At 38.8% G+C, this 20,856-nt stretch overlaps 1 protein-coding gene across 7 annotated transcripts in view; it reads right to left on the bottom strand.

Moving 5' to 3' along the window:
• Positions 1–19,551, bottom strand: part of DCLK1 (doublecortin like kinase 1) — a gene marked incomplete at both ends in the record, with an annotated part of 316,418 nt that extends 296,867 nt beyond the window's left edge. For all 7 annotated transcript variants that reach the window (XM_082675943.1, XM_082675947.1, XM_082675948.1 and 4 more), the window contains 2 exons: positions 3,508–3,854; positions 19,176–19,551. In XM_082675943.1, coding sequence (XP_082532069.1) covers positions 3,508–3,854; positions 19,176–19,551 — 723 coding nt within the window. The remainder of the gene's footprint in view (positions 1–3,507; positions 3,855–19,175) is intronic.
• Positions 19,552–20,856: the final 1,305 nt, after the last annotated feature.

Below are 20,856 nucleotides of genomic sequence, written 5' to 3'. Positions count from 1 at the left end.
CCTCTCTACCCATTCATCCAAAGCACTCAAACTGTTAATTATTTAAACAATTCTATTTCCTCAATACAAGAAATTACCTTTAAAAGCTTTATTGGCCTTTGGATTTTAATACAAGGGCTCAGTTATACTATTAAAAGAAAAAAAGAGAGGCAGGCAAGTGATCTTAAGGGTGATGTCCTGTGGACAGCATGTGGACCCTGATGCCACAATGGGCTGGGTAAGATGGTGGCAGCATAGGGTGCCACCCTCCTATGGCAGAGTGTCACGTAACAGGAGGGCTTGGAGGGAAGTGATTTTTTCTCAGAGGCTTAGCAAGCCTTGGTCACAGCCCAAGCTGTCAAAGAATCCCTCTCACAAATGGCTTATGGGGGCAGATTTCTCTTTTGAACAGAAATGATTCTAAAGACTCCCGGGGTCCATGAGGAAGGAATCAAGCAGAAAGTCTTTATATTCTTTCTACTTAACCATCCAGTTCCTCTGCAGCTTTTTCCCACTCCTGCTATGAAGAGAATATGCCACAATTGAGGCAATGCCACGAAGGCGACCTGAATCAGCTCCACGAGAAAACAGCTGAATACAATAGTCAGCGGGATGACTGCAGGGGAAAAACTCATGACAGAAAACCTTCAGATGATATTCCTTGTACCAATTACTGACTCGAAAATTCTTTTTCCGTACATTTGCATCTCTGGTGTTCTACTATAATCTGCTGTGTACAGTGGTCATGACCACAAGCTCTGGAGAGAGACTGGTTCAAATTCCAACTCTGCCGTTTGTATCTGTGTGGCCTTGGACATGTTTTTTTATTAACAAGTTCTGTGTCTTAATATCCTCATCTGTTAAGTGGGGATAATAACTGAGCTGTTAGGATTAAACAAGCTACGACGTGCAAAACATTCAGAATAATGCTCAATAAAGCTACGGTCGTTATTACTATAGTTCCAGATTGCTTTCACTTATTTATCAGAATTGCTCCCACAAGCACCCTGTGAAATAGTGGTGATCATTTCATCCATGTTTTTCTTATGAGTATAGTGATTTGCTAAATCACTTTTAGCAAATCACCGTTAAGTGATTTGCTAAAAATGTAAAAAACCTGTGGCTGAGCCAAGATCTGAATCTTGGTCTTCTGACATTAAACCTTGGACCTTTCCATTACTTTGCATTATTTACATGTAAACCACAGCAAAAATGAAACCAAGCAGGACCCTGCAGGGCCTTTTGGGGACAGACCCCTGTGTCCCCTGACTCTTGTTTTTAGAAAAGTTTTAGCCTCCTAGGCCTTCTGCAAGTTCCAAAGGGAATTTAATCAGAGAAATGAGAAAATACAGAAACAAAGGAAGACAATCAAGCAAGACAAAATAACAATAATTTAGCCATAAAACAATGTCACAGACCTTTAGTCCCTCCTCAAGGGCTATAGATAATGACCTGAGCCATATCCTTGAGTTGTTTTGCAGATACTAAAACCCCCATCAGGTTGAAGAAGTTAACTGCATGCTGACCACCAGCACATAGACCCCAGACCAGTTGGAACCAGAAGGTTGATGATGTTAGTGCCCAAAATACCACCCTGTTACCTCACCACCAACCAATTAGAGGGATGTACATGAGCTGATCATGCACCCTGAGACCTTGTCCCTCACCTTGCCTTTAAAAATACTTCCCTAAAAGCCACAGGTCTTTCGAGCATGAGCTGCCGGTTCTCCTTGCTTGGCCCTGCAATAAGTGCTACACCTTCCTTCACCACAACCTAATGTCAGTAGATTGGCTTTGCTTCACATCAGGTGATTGGACCTAAATTTGGTTCATAAACAAAAACAGCCATTATAAAATAGGGACACTAGATAAATTCCTAAAAGGACAAAAACCACTGACAACATCATAATATCTATTCTAGGAATTCATTCTTGGAATAAACAAATGATCAGTTGATGGCAATTTAGCTTACATAATTAAAGCCAATTTTTTAATTCAGTGTGTAGCAATTTGGAACCCCAAAATTCGGAAGCAAGGTGGGAGGAGGAACATTTATCAATGCATATTCTTTGTTGTAAATTTTACTTTTTATGAAAACACGTAAAATCCCATCTTGAGAAAAATCACAAAAATGTAGAACTACAAGATGGTTGAGTAGTTCACTACAAAGGGAACCACTGAAGGGCTTAAGTGTTTAAATGTGAACCTTGCCATCTTATTGCTGCTGTAATTCACAAGGCAGCTATGGACTTTTTCATCACTGATATATTGGTGACATTCAGGCTACACCCTCTTAGATCTAGAAGACTGGAAATTTCCTAAGAATCCTTATCCACGTGACACTTAAGGGAAGTTTTATGAGACAAGCAGAAGGCAGGTGAATATAAATGAACTGGCAGATCTTCCGTTTTCTCCTAATGAATTTTATAATTTAGAGCATTTGAATGGATTCCCAGGGGAGGAATTCATCCCTATTTTTTTCATTACTAACACTCTCTAGTATTTGCATCTATTTCTAATTCATAAAGTTTGCATGTGTTAGCCTTCAAGAACCTGGATGAGTCTTCTACTTAATAAGATCAATCTTTTATGAATCTAGCTTTGATCTTTAATATGTACTCTATACACAAATCATTCAAATTATCCCTCAAAATAATTTCTAAAAAACAAGTGGACAGATCCATGTTAAAAACAAAATTTCAAACAAATACAGTGTACTAAAAACTATAATCTGAAACCAAAAGACACTGGTAAACTCTGAATGACCAGCAAATTCCTCTGTCCATATATCAGTGTTCTTTTATTCAGCTCACCATCAGGGTTCTGTCAAATCTTTGCAAAAGTCCACACAAGACTTCCTTTAAGTTCATCTGAGCAATGCACATTAAGATGTCCACTCACCCAAACTGACTGATGTACATTCCACAGTAAAGGAAAACCTTTTCATTGTAATTCTGAAATTATGTTTTTGATACAAGATGTATAATATTCTAGAAATATGCCTCTTAAAAGCCATCCAGATGGAAATATTTCATTCCTTAGATATGCACATAAAAATCTATAAAATGTAAATAAATCTCACTAGTGAGCATTACTGAGACATAAAACTATGAAATATTATTTAGGTCAAAGAAAGGACTCAGATTTTTCTCTACTGGTCAGAGTCTACCTCTATAGCTCGGTCCTGCTCAAGGTGATAAGACATTACTATATAAACAAATTGAAAACAGATGGCTGAAAAAGGCACCATTATGTTAAGCAATGAATGACTGGAAAAGTAGAAATCTCTGAGTAATCATTTAAGCTTCATAGGTCTATATTTGTACTTGATTTCAGTGGTTAATCCTGTGCTAACTCTATCCTTGAACTGGTTTGGGGGCAAAAGCTATGTATGCATTGACTAAACGACCCAAGTCCCTCAACATCAGTAAAATGTATGTTTCAGGTCTCCACCATATGCTGCACAAATCCCCCAACTCCCTGGTTCTTGCCCGTAAAGTCAAGGTCACAGCATGATACCTCCCTTACCTGCTTCCCATCCAGGGTGTAGAGGCGTTTCACCACTCCCGAGTCCAGCTTGATGGCATCGGTGATGTCAGTGAGAACCTGTTCAAAGGAGTGAGCCGTCTTCTTGTTCAGCAGAATCCTGACAGCTTTCCGCGGCTTCACTCCACTTCTGATGATGGTGACCAGCTTGGGCCGAATGAAATCCTTATTCTCCCGCACCTCCGAAGGGCTCCCTTTGGCGGTGGCCAGCGAGGACACTGCCCGCGAAGCAGAGGTGGTCTTGACATTCACGGACCAGTTGGGGTTCACGTTCTTGGTGTACTCCAGCTTCTTGAAGGGCTCTATTGAGCCACACACATAACTCTCTCCTAAGGAGGAGAGAAGCATATTTAAATTTACACTCAGGTAAATTCAATTCCTTTTTCCTACTCTCTGAATTTTCCTTTTCTACTTAGAAGCAAGCACTACTTGTGACTTTTTAAACAATGGCGGTATGATTAATAATTAATGAAAGAGAATTTTGCCTTCTTTTTTTAAAAATTTCTATTGGAGTACAGTTGATTTCCAGATTTTTGACTTCTAATCTGGCTCTGTCAGCAACAGATTGGTATTCTGGGGGAAGAAAAAAATCATCATTCTTCCCTTTCATCATCTTCAGTTTGGTGATAGAAATCCCGATATTGAATATAGCCCTCAGAGAGATATGAAATTGAATTCAAAATAGAAACTATTTGGGGGGATTCAGTTATATTTATATTTGCAGAAAACTTCAAAATTGGAGCACCTACATTTGCCACCTGAGATAAAATAAAAACTGAAAATGGATCAGAAAACAGCTTCTAAAAATAGCTGTGTAATTTTTTTTTGACGGGAGTGTTTGCTTAACCCTTTGTAAAGTCAAGTAAAATTCCAAAAATAAGCAGAATAACTCCTTTCCTTTTCTTCCATCTTCACAGGGCCAAGCACAGTGATCCACACACACGTCACACTTGTTTATAGACAAAAACTTTTGAGAGTCGTCAACTTACAAACTTCATAAACTGACTTTAAAATAAATATAACTATATAAGATGAAAAAGAGCTGAGGATCTAATGTACAGCATGGTGATTACAGTTGATAACACTGTATATTTGATATATAGTTCAACATAGTATAATTGAAATTCGCTAGGAGAATAGAACTTGAATGTTCTCACTAAAGAAAAAAAGAAAAAAAAAGAAAAATATTTGAGTTGACGAATGTGTCAGCTAGATAAGAGGAATCCTTCATATATATATGTAAAATTGTCATGAGGTACACTTTATATATCTTACAATTTTATTTGTCAATTATAATCCAATAAAGCTGAAAAAAAGAAAATATACAAAATTAAATTTTTTATTAAAAATGACTCCTTAACAGAGAATCATTTAATGAAGATACTCAAACTACATTTTTTTTTTTTTGCAGGGTCTTCTACTGCCTTGTTCTCTGATATATGCCCAGCACACAGGACAGACCAGTGCCTGGCACCTCGGGGTACCCAATGTTTGTCGAATGAATAAAAGAATTACAGATACTCAGACTATTAAATAGATATGTATTACATAAAAAAGAAGGTAACACATGTACCATTAGTCATTATAAAATGATTAATCCTGCATACACATTTCATAAACTTAAGTCAAAGCATTTTGAAATTAAAGATCTCATAATGGCTTTTTTTCTGTGGTAGTAAGTCTTTATAACTGGGAATAGGTAAAAATGCTAAAAAGCCTTCATAATTGCAGGTAAAGTAACCTAGGACTAATCCTACACAGCCCATTTACTTTTATCTAAATCCTTGTCCTATTTTTAAATTAATAGTGCAAATATCCAAGGCCATGGAATAGGTATTCACATAAAAATAACTGAACCAGGGTTTCAAAAATAGAAAAGCACAATTATATATGTTATCAAATATTTACTTTGCCAATGTTTTTAAAACATATTCCAATGTGTGTTTATGCATTATGTCTCACTAGAAGTGGTACAAATAGTAAGACTAGGGGACGTTTACCAGTTTAGGAAACCCCCTTTCTAGTCACTTAGCAGTTACTACTGGTCCCAACTATGCTTTTCTCAAGATCTATGTGGATATCAACAACACATCCATGGGGGCTGCAACAAGAGCGGTGTTTCTGAAGGCTTGGTGGAGAGACAGTGTGAATGTCATGGTGGGAAGAGAACTTGAACTCTGGGCTCAAGACCTGGCCTCTCAGCGTGTGACCTGGGCACATCCCCTACTCTTCTCAGTGGTAGCTTATTCACCTGTCAGATGAAGGCTATGCCAGGGGCCACTTTCATCTCACCAGTTTTTTGTGACCATCAAATTAGATAGAAAAGGTCAAAGTGATCTCAAATGCAAAACTGCTACACAAGTGAAAATCACCAGAGGATGCACTGCACTAATTGTCCACTAAACAGGTATTAACACTGTAAAGTGTTCATTGTTTCTGTGGTTACCAGTAGACCACAGATCCACTCAACTTGGGATACATCACAATGTGAGGATGCCCCAAGCTTCCCCCCACAAGACACACAGGCCTTAGCTGACAACACCAGACTTTGTCAGAATTCTGTGCTCATTGGAGATATGTCATTGTCTGATTATTTGGAAGTTTATATACTAAGCTAATAACTTAAAACAAAAACATGGAGTGGTTTACACTTCAAAAAGGAAAATTTTTAACTTTAGGAATAAAAAATAATTTTAAAAGGGAGTAATTTTCAAGTATTCACATAACAGTATGGAATGGGTTTGTTGAAAGACAAAATAAACTTTTTTTTTTTTTTTTTTTTTTACATCTTCTTAGACAAAGCACACTGAAAATTTCTGAAAGCATGACAACTTTGAGAAGATAATGCGGGCTTGGTTCAAGCAACAGCAGTGAGACGAAACTTGTATTTTATCAGTGCTATCACTTTGAAACTTCTCTGCCTCCTTTATCGAATTCAGAGACTGGAATAAAATCTTGGCGAAGGGTGTGAGACTCCCAACAAAGATGATATTGTGTTAAGAGGAAAGTGACACTAAAGTGAGAGAAAGGAGTGGTCACCAAATCCAAGATCACACACCATCCAGTGCTGTCATTTAGAATCTATTACACTATTCAGGAATTCAGGAAAAGCCAAGATGGCTTTCCATATGTTAATAAGCTTCTATTAAGCTGTAAAAATATATTTGCATTAAATCTACTTGACCCTCATTTTGACTACTTTTATTTTAATCATAATTCCAAACTTCTTCCCATCACAAGAGACGTAGCCTCTGTCATAACGCAGTTAAAGTTGATTGCGTTTTCTGATCTTGTAAAAATTAGCTTTTTAATTAATGTGTTAATAGCATTGATAATTGTAAATTAACAAATGTAATTGTTCTGAATGGGAAAAATACATAGCCTTGATTTGGTCAAATGGCTCTGGATAGCCAGGGTTTAATCTCTTCCTTAACTGGGCAGACAGTTAAGAGATAGGTTATATTCTTGACTAGAGAATCATCGATAGGTTTTGTTCAAGACCTGACATGAGGTATGTGTGTTAAATTTCAGGCCATTCAAAAATAGCAAGATATTGGGGTGTATGCATCTTTTCGAATTATGGTTTTCCCCGAATATATGCCCAGGAGCGGGATGCATGCACCCCAATGTGCATTGCAGCACTATTTAGAATAGCCAAGACATGGAAGCAACCTAAATGTCCAACAACAGAGGAATGGATAAAGAAGATGTGGTATATTTATGTAATGGAATATTACTCAGCCATAAAAAAGAATGATAATGTCATCTGTAGCAACATGGATGGGCCTAGAGATTATCATAGCAAGTAAGCCAGACAAATACAAATATGATATCACTTATGTGTGGAATCTAAAAAAAATGATACAAATGAACTTATATACAAAACAGAAATAAACCCACAGACATAAAAAACAAGCCTATGGTTACCAAAGGGGAAAAGGGTTGGGAGGGATAAATTAGGACCTTGAGATTAACATATAAACACTGCTATACATAAAAGAGGTAACCAACAAGGACCTACTGTATAGCACAGAGAACTATACTCAATATTCTGTAATAGCCTATAAGGGAAAAGAATCTGAAAAAGAATAGATATATATGTATGTATAACTGAATCACTTTGCTGTACACCTGAAACTAACAGAAAATTGCAAATCAACTATATTTCAATTAAAAAAATAAATTGATTAAATTAAATAGCAAGGTAAAGTAAAACTTCTCATTAGTCCATAACATGCTTCCTCTACACACTAAGCCATCCCAGAGTTTCGCGGTATAATTTCTACTACCACGGTGAAATAAAAGTTAATTTATCTAAATCAAAGTATATTTGAGCAAAATAGCCCAAAATGTGCTTTGAAACTTTTGGATTATTTACTATAGGTGAAATTAGACAAGGATGGCAAGATGGCAAAGATCATAGATGGTTTAAAGGAAATGGCATCAAAATCTAGGAGGTGGAGCTGGAAATCACTAAACATAATGACTTGCTCATTGGTTATCACACTGTCACAATTTTGTTCTAGTTTATTAGAGCCAAAAATTTTTATGTTAAGACTGACCCTTAATTTGAAATGTAATACTCTAGGTACCTAAGACGCCCAACAAACAGCAGGAACTGCAGAAGCAGCATCTTTCTGAATTGCTGTGGCATTTAAAAAAGCCAAAAAACTAATACTTGCTGTGAAGCAAAGAAAGAAAGAAAACAACAGTTAAAACAAAAACAAACAAAAAGAAAGAAGGTAAGAAAATGAAGCATGAAATTGTGTCTGGATCCAATCAATACCTCCCAAACTATCAGAATATAGTAACTTTTCCCTGAAAGGCTTAAATATTTGGGGGACTTTTGAAAATAGAATAATTTCGGTGTAAGCATATTAGATTATTTTAGAGGTACCAAAGAGTCCTTGTTTTTTTCCAAAAAATCACATATGCATTTTTAAATTATTAGATTTTCTGTTATTCTTTAAAGTATGGAAATAAATTTTCTCTAACAAAGTTTATTAGTAAAAAATCTGCAAAGTTAATGTTACTTGGCCATGGGCTCCCATTAAGAAATTAGAAAAAAAAAAAGAAATTAGAGAATTTGCATGTAAAAGAAATTCTCTTAGTCACTCTGGACAACTTCCAGTAATATGGTACCAGCTCCCTGGGTAACCAGGCCTGTGCAGTCAGCTAGGAAGGTACTCCTCCACAAGATCTCATATTAGGAGATACTAGAAGTCTGCCCTGTTTTTCCTCATTGCTAGAGGTTTTTCATTGGCTAAGGGTTGAGACATGTGAATTCCAGCTGTGACATCACTTGACCTCGGTCTGAAAATGACCTAATCTCCATTCTTCACATTATTAAAGCTGCTTGCCCACCACCTATAGGATTCCTTTAAGTTCCAAATGTGGCATATTCAAAAGTGTCTTAAATGAGGGCTTTGTGTAATATATCTCATTTTTCCAGAGTAAAGATTTTCTTATTGAAAACTCTGGAAATTAAAATTCACTACTGTGAGTTACAGTAAAAGCTGGGAAAGATTCAAATATATATTTAAATCTCTGAACTGAGTTAAATTACACGAAAGATATTATTTATGGAATAAAATGTCATAAACTGCCTTCTGGATACTATATTTTATGAGCCTATCTCAGTATACACAGCAACACTTCATAATCTACCTGGAAGGTGCTGGTTTAAGAAGACGATTTTGATAGTGCTATCAAAGGCAAGAAAAAGGATTCCCAAAGGCACTTATGGATATCATTCTTCCATGGAAGTCTTTCATTATATAATAGTACATAAAAATAAGCTTACTGAAAATAAAATGTGAATGTGTATTTTAGGTCTATGGAAAATGTCAACTTCTCAAATTTAAAGCAAGAGAAAAATAACATAAAGAAAAAATTGAAGGATCCAATTTTTTTTTTAATTCAAGACTGATATAACTGAAAACTAGAGAAACTAAAATAAGAAGGGGAAAACAGACAGACGACCTATAATACAACAGTGGTTTAATATAATGTACAAAGCCTATTATAATTTACAAAAATACGAGGGACTAAAATATGTGACAAAGGATAAAAACAAAATAAAATAGAAATAGAAAATGCCACTAGGGATACTATAAATTGCTATCAACCCTTTTAGAAAGCAACACGGCAAACTGTATTTGGAGCCACGAAAATATTTATTCTCATTGCTAAAAATGTTTCCTAAGTAAATAACAGAGCAACAAATAACAACATTGCAACAAGTACAAACATACTTAGCCATGAAATCCAAAAATTTTAAGCAACCTCCTAAATTCTCAGTAACGGGTATAACACCTGAAAAGAATCCGAATCCGAATCCTAATCCTTTGACCTTCTCTTCAAAGAATTTAGAAAGCAAGATGTGTTTATGAAAAGATTCCACCACAAGGTAAGTGATAATTGGTAAATAAGTGGTCCCAGCAATCCTAATTCAGAGGAGAAAAAAAAAGTCATTTCCCACTTCCCACTACGTGATCAAGGAAGAAAAAATGGAATTCGTGCTGGCCCTGGAAGTGAGGGTCAGATTTTCATTAGCAGAAAAGAGGACAGCATTTCAGATAAAAATAAAACACTAATATGCTCTAGTGAACAGTGCAGTAAAGGGATAGTCTGATTGATATTAATATGTCTTTCTCAAAAAACAAAAACGGTGCCAGGGACAAACAAGTTAAGAGTAAGACTGCAGTAGGCAACAAGGTCAAAGTGTTTATGCATGATCAGCCCCAGGTTTTAGGAAGACCACACTGGCTGTAGTGTGAAGGCAGGGCTGAAGGCAGGACATGGGGAGACAGAGGTCAGGAAGCTACTTAGAAAGCTATTCTAATAGACCAGGAGAGGAGCTGAAGAACAAAAGTTCACACCTCCGCATTAGGAACAGAGAGAAACGGCTGCTCTGAGGAGTACTTAACAGAATCAACCGACTGGATTGAAGAATTGGCAATTGATTGGATGCAGCGCTCATGGCAATAGAGTCGAGGACAACACTGAAATGATGGCATTGAAACCTGTTTGGGCCAACTTTCCATATACCACAACAGAACAAATGAGAAGGGAAACATGTTTGGATTAGATGGTAAGGAAGAAAATGAATTTGGTTGTGCACATAATGAATTTGAAGTTCCTAGGAGCCAACCAGTTGGAGATTTTCCAGCAAGCAGTTAGAAAATATGGGTCTGGGGTATGGGATGGAGATGCATGGGCTAGCTGCAGCTATGCGAACTGAAGAAAATGCTCAGAGAGACCCCACCCAGCTGGACAGGATGAAATCCAGGCAACAGCAGTACTGAGAGTGCCCAGAGATGGAGGTGCCACTGAAGGGAACTAAGAGAAATCAGGTGCCTGGAGCCATGGAAACCAAGGGGTGGTGAGTACATGGCTGGGAAAGACCCAGACATCACCATCCGAGGCTCCAGGAACAGCAGCAAAGATAAGGTTTCCTAAGAAATCACTGGCCTGGCCATTAGGAGGCCACATGTGGCCTCGTAACAGCCACTTCAGTTGGATAATGATGTCAGACTGCTTTCGTTCGTTCGTTTATCCGTTCATTCTCTCTTTCCTCTTTCTTCCAGTGATATTTATTGAGTCCTTGCTACTACCGTGATAGACAGTGAGGACATCGATGGCTCCTGACTTCCAGAGACACTGATAGAAAATAAGCAAGTATATTACAGTGTAATGATGCTAATCAAGGGGCTGATGTATGATTGGAAGTTGAGGAAGTAGAGACAGCAAATGCAGATATTTCTCAGGTAGAAGAGCCAGGGGTTGAGAGGTAAGCAAGACAAAGGCGAGAACTGTTTAGATTGTGGGAGACTTGTTCCGTAGGTTGAAGGGACAAGACTGGAGATGCTATTGGTAGAACAGGTTAACTTAATGTTTGCCATCAGTAGATCTTGTAACCCATGCCATGCTACCTGTAATCCTCACCGCGATCCTGTGAGCTAAGAACTAACAGACCTCTCCTCCCAGAGCACACTGACCCACGAGGAGGCAGGGAGCCTGCTCAGCGCCACCCAGCCAGGAGAGGTGGAAGCAGCCTTCAGTTAAGGCTGGTCGGCCTGCGGAGCCAGGACTGCAGCATGATGCCACCGTGCACCCTCAGGAGAACACCCATCTTACCCTCCTCCCAGAGACAAGGAGGCCCAGAGGTGGGGAAACACAAGGAAAGAGAGCAGCTGAGCCCAGTATCAATGGGTAACGGGAGACAAGCCAGAACAGAAGGAAGGGGCAGGAGCAGGACCACTGAGAGAAACACAATAAAGATGGAGGGCTGTATCCTCTATGTTCGCGGGAGAGCCGTGGTGAAGCACAAGTGCGGTATGCGATGCTTTGTCAGTGGCCTGGTCTCTGTGCTGGAAAACTGGTTTGAAGCCCACTGTACAGGACAGGTGTCCTAAAGGACCTCATCTAAGAGAGGCTGTAACGGGAATGGAAAGCAGGGGCAAATACAGGTTCTATAAAAAGAAAAGAGAAAACAAGCTGAAAAAGGAAAACTAAGATATACAGTTTCAGCTTAGGAGACTATTACAACAGTACAGGAAAGAGATGAGAACAGTCAAGGGACAGGGATATGAGGGGTCATTATTTAATTTTTTAAAACGTTTTTGCATCTTTCAAAATGTTCTATAATGCTCACTGTATAAAAATGTGCCACTCCTTCAGCCATAAAAAAGAATGAAATAATGCCATCTGCAGCAACATGGATGGACCTAGAGATTATATTAAGTGAAGTAAGTCAGACAGAGAAAGACAAGTATCATATGGTATCTCTTATGTGTGGAATCTAAAATGACACAAAGGAACTTATTTGCAAAACAGAAACTGACTCACAGACATAGAAAATAAACTTATGGTTACCAAAAGGGACAGCGGGAGTTGGGGGGGGTGAGATAAACCAGGAGTTTGGAATTAACATATACACATTAGTATATATTAAACAGATATAAATAACAAGGACCTGCCGTATAGCATGGGGAACTATATTCAATTTCTCATAGTAACCTATAATGGAAAAAATCTGATAAAGAATAAATATATATGTATGTATAACTGAATCACTTTGCTGTGCCTGAAAGTAACACAACACTGTAAATTAATATACTTCCATTAATAAATGGTTAATAAAAAAAAGTAATACTTTTAAAACAGTATTGAGGACTTGAAAACTATAATAATGGTGGTGAAAAGGAGCAAACAAACTGAAGAAATGTCTTAAGCAGAATCAACAGTAAGTTGTGACAGCTTGGATTTGCGGGATGAAGAGAAGGAGAAGCCAAAGGTGATGCTGAATTCGATGGTGACACCATTTAACAAGATGCAGAAGATGAGAAGAGGATTAAATTCGGGATAACCTAAGAGAATGGGTTCACATCTATACATGCTGAGATGAAATGACTCAGGATTAGAGTATACGGTGAATGTATCCAGGTGGCTGGAGCGCTGAAGGAAGGTCTGATCTGGGACTAATTGGCCTTAAAAGAGTGGTTAAAATAATGGAGTTGATGACGTCACAGCAGATGATCCCAAGACAGGAAAGTGAAGGGACCTGTGTATAAAGCTGAGGCAAGTAACGAGGAAAACAGAAAATCACCCTTTGGACACCTTCCTAACACTGGTACAGGCAAAATCCAGCGAGAAATGCCAAAATTCATGGGTGAAAGTTATTTACATAGCCGCAAAGTTCCTCCTCAAAATATTTATTAATTACAGAGGGGGAAAGAGTAACTTTAGAGTGAAGATAACTGGCAGACACCTCCTTGGTTAAATGGGTCATAGTTAACCTCACCAGCAACAAGACATGGCAAGAGCACATACTCCTGAAACGATGCCCTGAAAAGGATGCAGCCTCGCTTCTGTGGAATCCTTGCCACAAATGCATAACTTCAACCTAATCACCAGGTTAAACCAAGTTGAGGGACATGCTACAAAATAACTGACCAGCACTCTTCCAACTGTCAAGTCATTAAAGACAAAGAGAGATTCAAGAACTGTCACAGCTTGGAGGAGATGAAGGAGATAGGACAGCTAAATGCAATATGTGATTCTGGAACAGAAAAAAGGCCACTGGTGGAGAAACTGGTGAAAGCAAAATAAAGCCCATAGTTTAGTTGCTAGTATTCTCAAGTTAGTTTTTACTTTTGATAATTAATACCATGTCTGTGTAAGTCATTCCCTCATGAGAATCTGGGTCGAGTATATGGGAACTTTCTATCTTTGTGACACTTCTACTAAGTACAAATTAATTTCAAAATAAAAACTTTTTAAAATGAGGCAGGTAGCCTGGAAAAAATAGAACTGAATCCTTTCCTCAAAAATTATACTAATATGACTTTCATTAGAATATTTTTTAATGAAAACATAAAAACACTAGAAGAAAATAAGAGCAACAATTTTGTAATCTCAGGGTACAGAGGACCCAAGGGGTATGAAAATCAAGCCATAAATGAAAAGACTGATTCATTTGATTATATAATTTTGTTAAATCTGGCAAAAAAAATAAAAAATAAACAAAATCACTAAGGACAATCTGGAAGAAAATACTTGAAATTAGTATCACAAAGGGCTAATATATTTAAAAGAAAAAAAAAGAAAATCCTAGAAGTCAACCAAAAAAAGACCCCAACCTGGTAGAAAAATGGTCAAAAGCTATGAAGAGACAATTCATATGGGAACATGAAAATTAAAACTATAAAAGGATACATGTTTTTCTTTCCTTAACAGATCGGCAAATGACAAAACATTTGGTAAAACATTGTCTTGTAGAAAAACAGCCACTCTCATATATTACTAATGGGGAGTACAAACTAGTACCACTTCTATGAAGGGAAATTTTGCAATGGCTCTTAAAAATTTAATGCTTGTACCTCTCTATCCAGCAATATTACTCCTAGGAATTGATCCTATGCATATTCTCCTACGTGAGTGGAAAACTTAACATTCAAGGATATTCCCTGCAAAACTGTTTCTAATAACAAAGGATTGGACACAACCTAAAGGCCCATCAATAAAAGCCTGGTTAAATAAAAAATGGTACATTTGTAAAAAGGGTTACTCTGAAGTCAGGAAAAAGATCACAGTGGTTTTAGACTTGTGTTATGCTATATTGTTAAGTGCACAAAGCAAGGTGCCAAACTGTAAGCACAGTATGTTAACTTACAGGCAACTGATATGCATCTTCTTAACAAGCACTGGTATCTTTGAGGAGATGGATACTCAAAAAACTACTAGTAGACTGTTGGCCACTGTTGGCCGGGAATTTTAGAGAGGCATGTTTTATAGCTTTTCAAAACTTAATTAAAACAAAAAAAACTCAATGCAGCAGGGAGAGGCACAGAGTAAGCTAGTGAATTAGAGAAAAAAAACCAGATGATACCACGTCAAGGGAAAGGAAAATTGCCAAGAGAGCTGGGGGCCCTGGAAATCATGGTTGGAGAGAGATTCCCTGACTGTAGGGTGAAGTCTGGGTTTATTCCCGAGAGGTTAATACTGATGGAGACTTGGGAAAAGCCCTTATGCTGGGGCTCGGGAGTCAGGCAGTGTCCATGGTGGGGCGGGGGTGCGCCGGGGGTGGTCACAGCATGTGGGGGAGCCGAGGAAGAGAGGGGCCTGTTTCTAATACATGCAGAGTTCATGTACCAATTAACTTACATATATCCAGAAGATAGCATCCTTGCATCGTTTTTATCCTAAGGCTTAAAGGAAACGCCCTGGCCCTTTCAGACCTACATTCACACAAGATGTTAAAAGATGTTACTGAGACAGTAAAAAGATCAGTGGACGCCAGGGGTTAGGGGCAGGGTGGGATGAAGAGGCAGAACACAGAGGATTTTCAGGGCAATGAAACTATTGTGTGATACCACAGTCATGGATACATGTCATTATAACTCCGTCCAAACCCACAGAAGGTACGACACCAAGGATGAGCCCTCGTGTAAACTACGGACTTGGGGTGATAAATGACGTGTCAGTGCCGGCTCACTGACTGTAACAAGCGTACCCCTCTGGTGATAGTGGGAGACGGTGTTCACGTGTGGGAACAGGGGGACATGGGAAACCTCTGCATTTTCTGCCCAATTTTTCTGCCAACCTAAAACTGCACTAAAAAAAAGTCTGTTTACAAGTGTGGGGAAGGAGAATGCCTAGTCTTCAACACATCACTAACACCTGAGCAACCCACAGAGAAAAACCAATCAATCAGTTGCTGCTTGGTATGTAAATTACATCTTTTTCCTAATGGTTCAAAGGTTTTAAGTGTTACTCCTTCATTTATCCTCACAACATCTGCATAGCTACAGTGGAATACAAACGGTGTAAAACTGGGTAAAAAGAGGCAATATTGGGAAAATGAGGCCACGTCTCAAGGTGAATCACCTGCAGAAATAGGCCTGCAATTCAACTTTCCTTATTGAGCAACACGGCTTTTTTTAAACATATAAAGGCCATTTTGAAAGCAAACAATTAGGAGTGTCATCCATGGTCTACTCTGAAGTGCATGCATGTACATGTGTGTGTGTATGTAAACATACATGCACAGATAGACATACATATACACACACACACACACGCACACACACCCCACTCATACAGTTATACTCCAGGCCAAGAGCTAGCTTTATCAACATTTTTAAGCCAAATTTAGGCATAATAATAATACAACAGTTAAAGTGACCAGCAGACCGTTATAAATAAAGAAACTCACATACATCATCGTCCGAATTTCTAGTCTGAGATAAGTGAGAATGAACAAACTCACAAAAAAACATTACAAGTCAGATATACTTGTCACAGCACTCACTAAAAGGATTTAACTTAAAATGCAAACGTCATCATGTTGGAAAGGGAAATGAGAAGCTAATAACATGCACTGACGTTTACATAAAATTAGTATGTAAAGTGGGAGCTATGAACCTAATGATGAATGTGAAGCAACGGTCTGCATTTTATCAGACTAAGCAAAAAACATAATTGACAAAGAGGCAAATCTAAATGAATTTCCAGCTATTTCAACACTAAGTGCAGCTGCATGAGAACTGTCAGTGTTATAAATGAAAAAAAAAAATCTGTTTAAACTGAAAAAAAATTTTAAATGCAGCCAATGAGTGAACTTACCTACTTTACTGAAGTTACCATTTATTTAATCAGAAAAAGGTATTTTTTTCCAAAAAGGAATTTTTTAACATCAGAATATTCAATCTGCAGTTAACTTCTTATTGATCAAGGAGAAAGGTGTTTGGAGGCAAATGAAAATAGTAAAGTGTTTCTGGGAGCAGTATCTGTCATTCCTGGAATTAAGTCAAGGTTAAAAATATTTGTTTTCAAGAAGAAGCTAATACAATAAGATTTCATTTAAAAGCCGCTAAGAATATATATATATATATATCTTAATCACTTTGCTGTACACCAGAAATTAACACAATATTGTAAATCAACTATACTTCAATTTTAAAAAGCCACTAATACCACCCCACTCAGTATCTTACTAGTGGCAGTTATGAGCTCAAGTGCTGGTACCAGCGGGTTCAAATCTTAACTCTACTATTTCTTGCTGTGCGACTCTGGCAGATCACTTAACCACACTGTGCCTCACTTTCCTCATCTTACTATGAGGATAACAGTACCTACACCTCCTAGGATCATTGTGAGAATGAAAAATGTTCATACATGCAAGACACATGCTCAATATCTGCGAGCTATCATTATCATCATCACTCAGGACAGTAGTCTCTCTCTCAGGGCAGGTGTTCTTTTGTGCTAAAAAACTGACAAAGAAGATGGTGGCGAGCATGCCATGATTTTGCTGGTCCCTGGATATAAAGTACTGTCACATCCCACCTCTCACACCTTCTCCTTGGCGGATGGGAATCATGGGAATATCTCTGCCACTTCTAAGTGAAGATCGATCCTGGGTGAGAAACTGACTGAAGTAACCCTCCCCCCGCACAGATGTTGCACAAGTGACTCTAGACCAGAGAATGCCAAGCCCAGGATGTCTTAGAAGGTGCTTTGAGATCTTGGCATATTTTCCCTACAACACCATCAGCCCTCAAAGGGATTGCTTACACCTGACTTTGTACTTGATCTTTTCCCAGATCCTCTGGAATATCTCACCAAATTATTTATCCTGTATTTTCCAAGGTCATGAAAAGACAAGGCACAAAAATCAAAGCTGATACACAAATATTCTATGTTCATTCTTCCCCTTTAATTTACTGGAAGTTCCAGCATCTGAGAAGGAAAAAGGCCAAGTCTACAGGCTTCTTGGCAGGGTGATGAGTCATCGAAAAGAGATGTGAATTCCCACAAAATAAACATAACCAAACCCCTCCACACCCTCTTCTCAAGTGCAGTCATACTGTGAGTGGACTGGCATCCCTGCCAAGGGATCAAGGGAAGAGAAATGGGAGAAAGACAGAGAAGCCCTCAGCCTTGAATCACGTACAAACTCTGATTCCAAAGGAAGACCAGAGTGCTTGCCTGTGTGCAGTCAGGGCATGGCATTCGTCCAGGATCCAGACAGACTGCAGGGCCTGGGCAAATACATCTGGAGTAAAGATGAACTCGGGGTGAAATCAAGCTCTCCCCACATTCCCAACTTCCTTTCCCGTGTTGCTTTGCACTAATATTTCATGAGGACCTTGAGACCTCAACTTAGAAAAATCTACTCTCCAAAGAGGATCGGCTACCCTCATTTACATCTCAGCATGAATTTAACCCCGGTTATTTTTCTCCCAAGTTGTTTTACTTCAATTATGATTTCTAAGGTGATTAGAGACCTCACGCCCTGTTCAAACAGGGTCAGTCCTGAGACACATATATTCCAGAGGAGGCAACCTACTCTGCTTGCACGAGACACCAGGCCTCATCCGTGGACCCAAATAGTCCTATTTCCACATGAAATGTCTAAAATAGGTAATCACTATTAACCTGCGTTAAACTTAACAAAAATAAACTGAGCAGATTAACTCCTCAAATACCACAGAAAGACAACAATCCTTTTAAACTTAAAATCAGTCAAACCTTAAAATAATTTTAACATTGAAATGTGTCATATTGGAAAGAACAGGCAGCAAATCTAACTTTTGGTCCAGCAACAACACTATCTTACCATGTACGCACAGACACATGACACTTGAATTTTGGGGCCTCAGTCCCCAGTGATTAAAATTAAAAGGTTTGATACCTATCTAAGATTCCTTAAAACTCAAAAATTTCATGATCTATTCGTTATTTTCAGTTCAAGTACTTTCACACATGTGGTAGCAAAAGTTCAATTTGCAGCTAGAAATAAATAAGAACTATGTAATTAAAGATATAAAAATGGACTTTTAAAATTAACATAGCACGGGTGTGAGAAACAATAGAGAGGATGCTGTAGAATGAAGACACTTTTTCCCTCAGCCCATTATTATAAGCTACCTGATCGAATACCACTAGGTTTGTTGGGGTTTTTTCTTTTTACGCTACTGTACAGACAAGGGAACTCTCCACCATGTGGAACAGTAAGGATCACAGCCACAAAGCTGAATGCTGTCTCTTAGAGATCAAGCAGAAGATGGTGAGAATAATATGGACCTGTGGGAACCGAAGCCATATGCCCTAGGGTCACTTGGGAGGTATCTCCCAGCTCTCACCTTCCAGCAGCTGGTCCAGGCTGGAAATCTTCTTGAGCCCATCGATGGTGTAGATTGTTCTCACCCCCTGGGGCAAATTCACGTTATCCGACAGAGTTCGGGTCAAATCAGCCAGCAGGGCCTCAAAAGATCGGAACCGGTCTGGGGAGATGGCATACACAATCCCTTTGAAGTATCGATCTCCGTTTCGATAGAAACGAACTTTCTTGGCCTTCTTCTCAGAGCTGAGGGTCTGCAGCGTGCGGGTTCGGTAGAAGCTGCAGTGGGCGCTGTGCGTGGGGCTGGGCAGCCCGTTCACCCGCGACCCTCGGCTGTATCTCTGCGCCTTATCCCTTTCATCGAAGTGCTCCAACTCCATGTCTCTGCCGAAGGACATGACGGAGGTAAAGTTGAACCTGGGAGGCACAGAAACACAAACAGCCACACAAAGATGTTATTTTTGCACCCTGATTTGAAAGGCTCAGCTTGAGAGCAGCTGATGGAGATATTGCTATAATCGATGATATGTTTAATATGAATTATCAAGTTGGGAAAGAAAAGACAAACAAATAGAAGAGGCAGACCCAGTGGAAACAGCTTATTAATCAACCCCAGTTTTGTCAGAATACGGCTGTACGCATTGACCACCTAGCACGTCAGGTTTTGAACCGCTGTTATTTCCAACAGTCACAACAAACCTTTCAAAGTATTGTTAACCCGATTTACAGATGAAGAAACTGAGGCACAGAAAAATTTCTCCTAAATTTCTCCAAGTAATTCAGTTGAGAAATGCCTGAATCAAGAACTCTGCCCCAGGTTTGCCTGACTTCAAGGGTAGGTAGGAAATGAGCTTTCATTTCACTACAGGGCTAAAGATACAAGATATAGTGGTGGTGGTGGACGAGGAATCAAAAGAGGGCAGGTAGCATTTAGGAGTCAGATTGTAAACATTTTACCTAGTGTTTGTACTCTCCATGGCTAGACCAAGAGCAAACAATCTGTAGATTCTACCAACTTAAAAGAGATTTTCCAGCAGATTCACATATTGAATTGAAATTTACTTAAAAAGTGGACCCACCATAACTCATTTACTTATATTTAATGCTTCAGATAAGGTGGATTAAAAAAAAAGAAGAAAAAGGAAGGTGGGGGAGGGAGGAGAAAGGAAAAGAGGCAGGGGCAGAAAAGAAGAAGGAAAAAGAGAAGCAGCACAGCAACAAGAACAAGAAGAAGGAACGGAAGTTACTTCTTTGGGACACTTGGCCTTTCCTTCCACTAAGGCTCTCTCTGTCTGTGGTTGAGAAAATCGAGATTTGAAGATGTTGACCGAGACTTGACCCCGTATGAGCTGCGTAACCTTGAGAAATCTACTTGTTCAACGTCTTTAAGCCTCGATTTCCTGAATCACACACGGAAAAGATAACAGTACCTACCTCCTAGTTAACATCAGCTATTAAGTAAGTTAAAACACATAAAGCACTTAGGGTAATGTCTACCCTGTGATAAGTATTAATATTTTTGTTAATAAAATCTGCCTTTCTGTTCCTGACTTTGTCACAAAAAGACCTAGTAGGAACAGAATCTCTCCCTCCGGTAAGAGAGGCTCCAGGTGAGCTTCCCCCAGCCCCACCCCCGCCACAGATTTCCAGCTCATGACCTTCTAAAAGGTACACCTGTGCCCCTACGTCCCCATTTGACTTTC

The sequence above is a fragment of the Grampus griseus genome, assembly GCF_964374135.1.
Source record: "Grampus griseus genome assembly, chromosome: 18".
NCBI classification, from domain to species: domain Eukaryota; kingdom Metazoa; phylum Chordata; class Mammalia; order Artiodactyla; family Delphinidae; genus Grampus; species Grampus griseus.
Note: the sequence above shows the minus strand (reverse complement) of the source record. Positions and strands in the feature narration are given on the sequence as shown.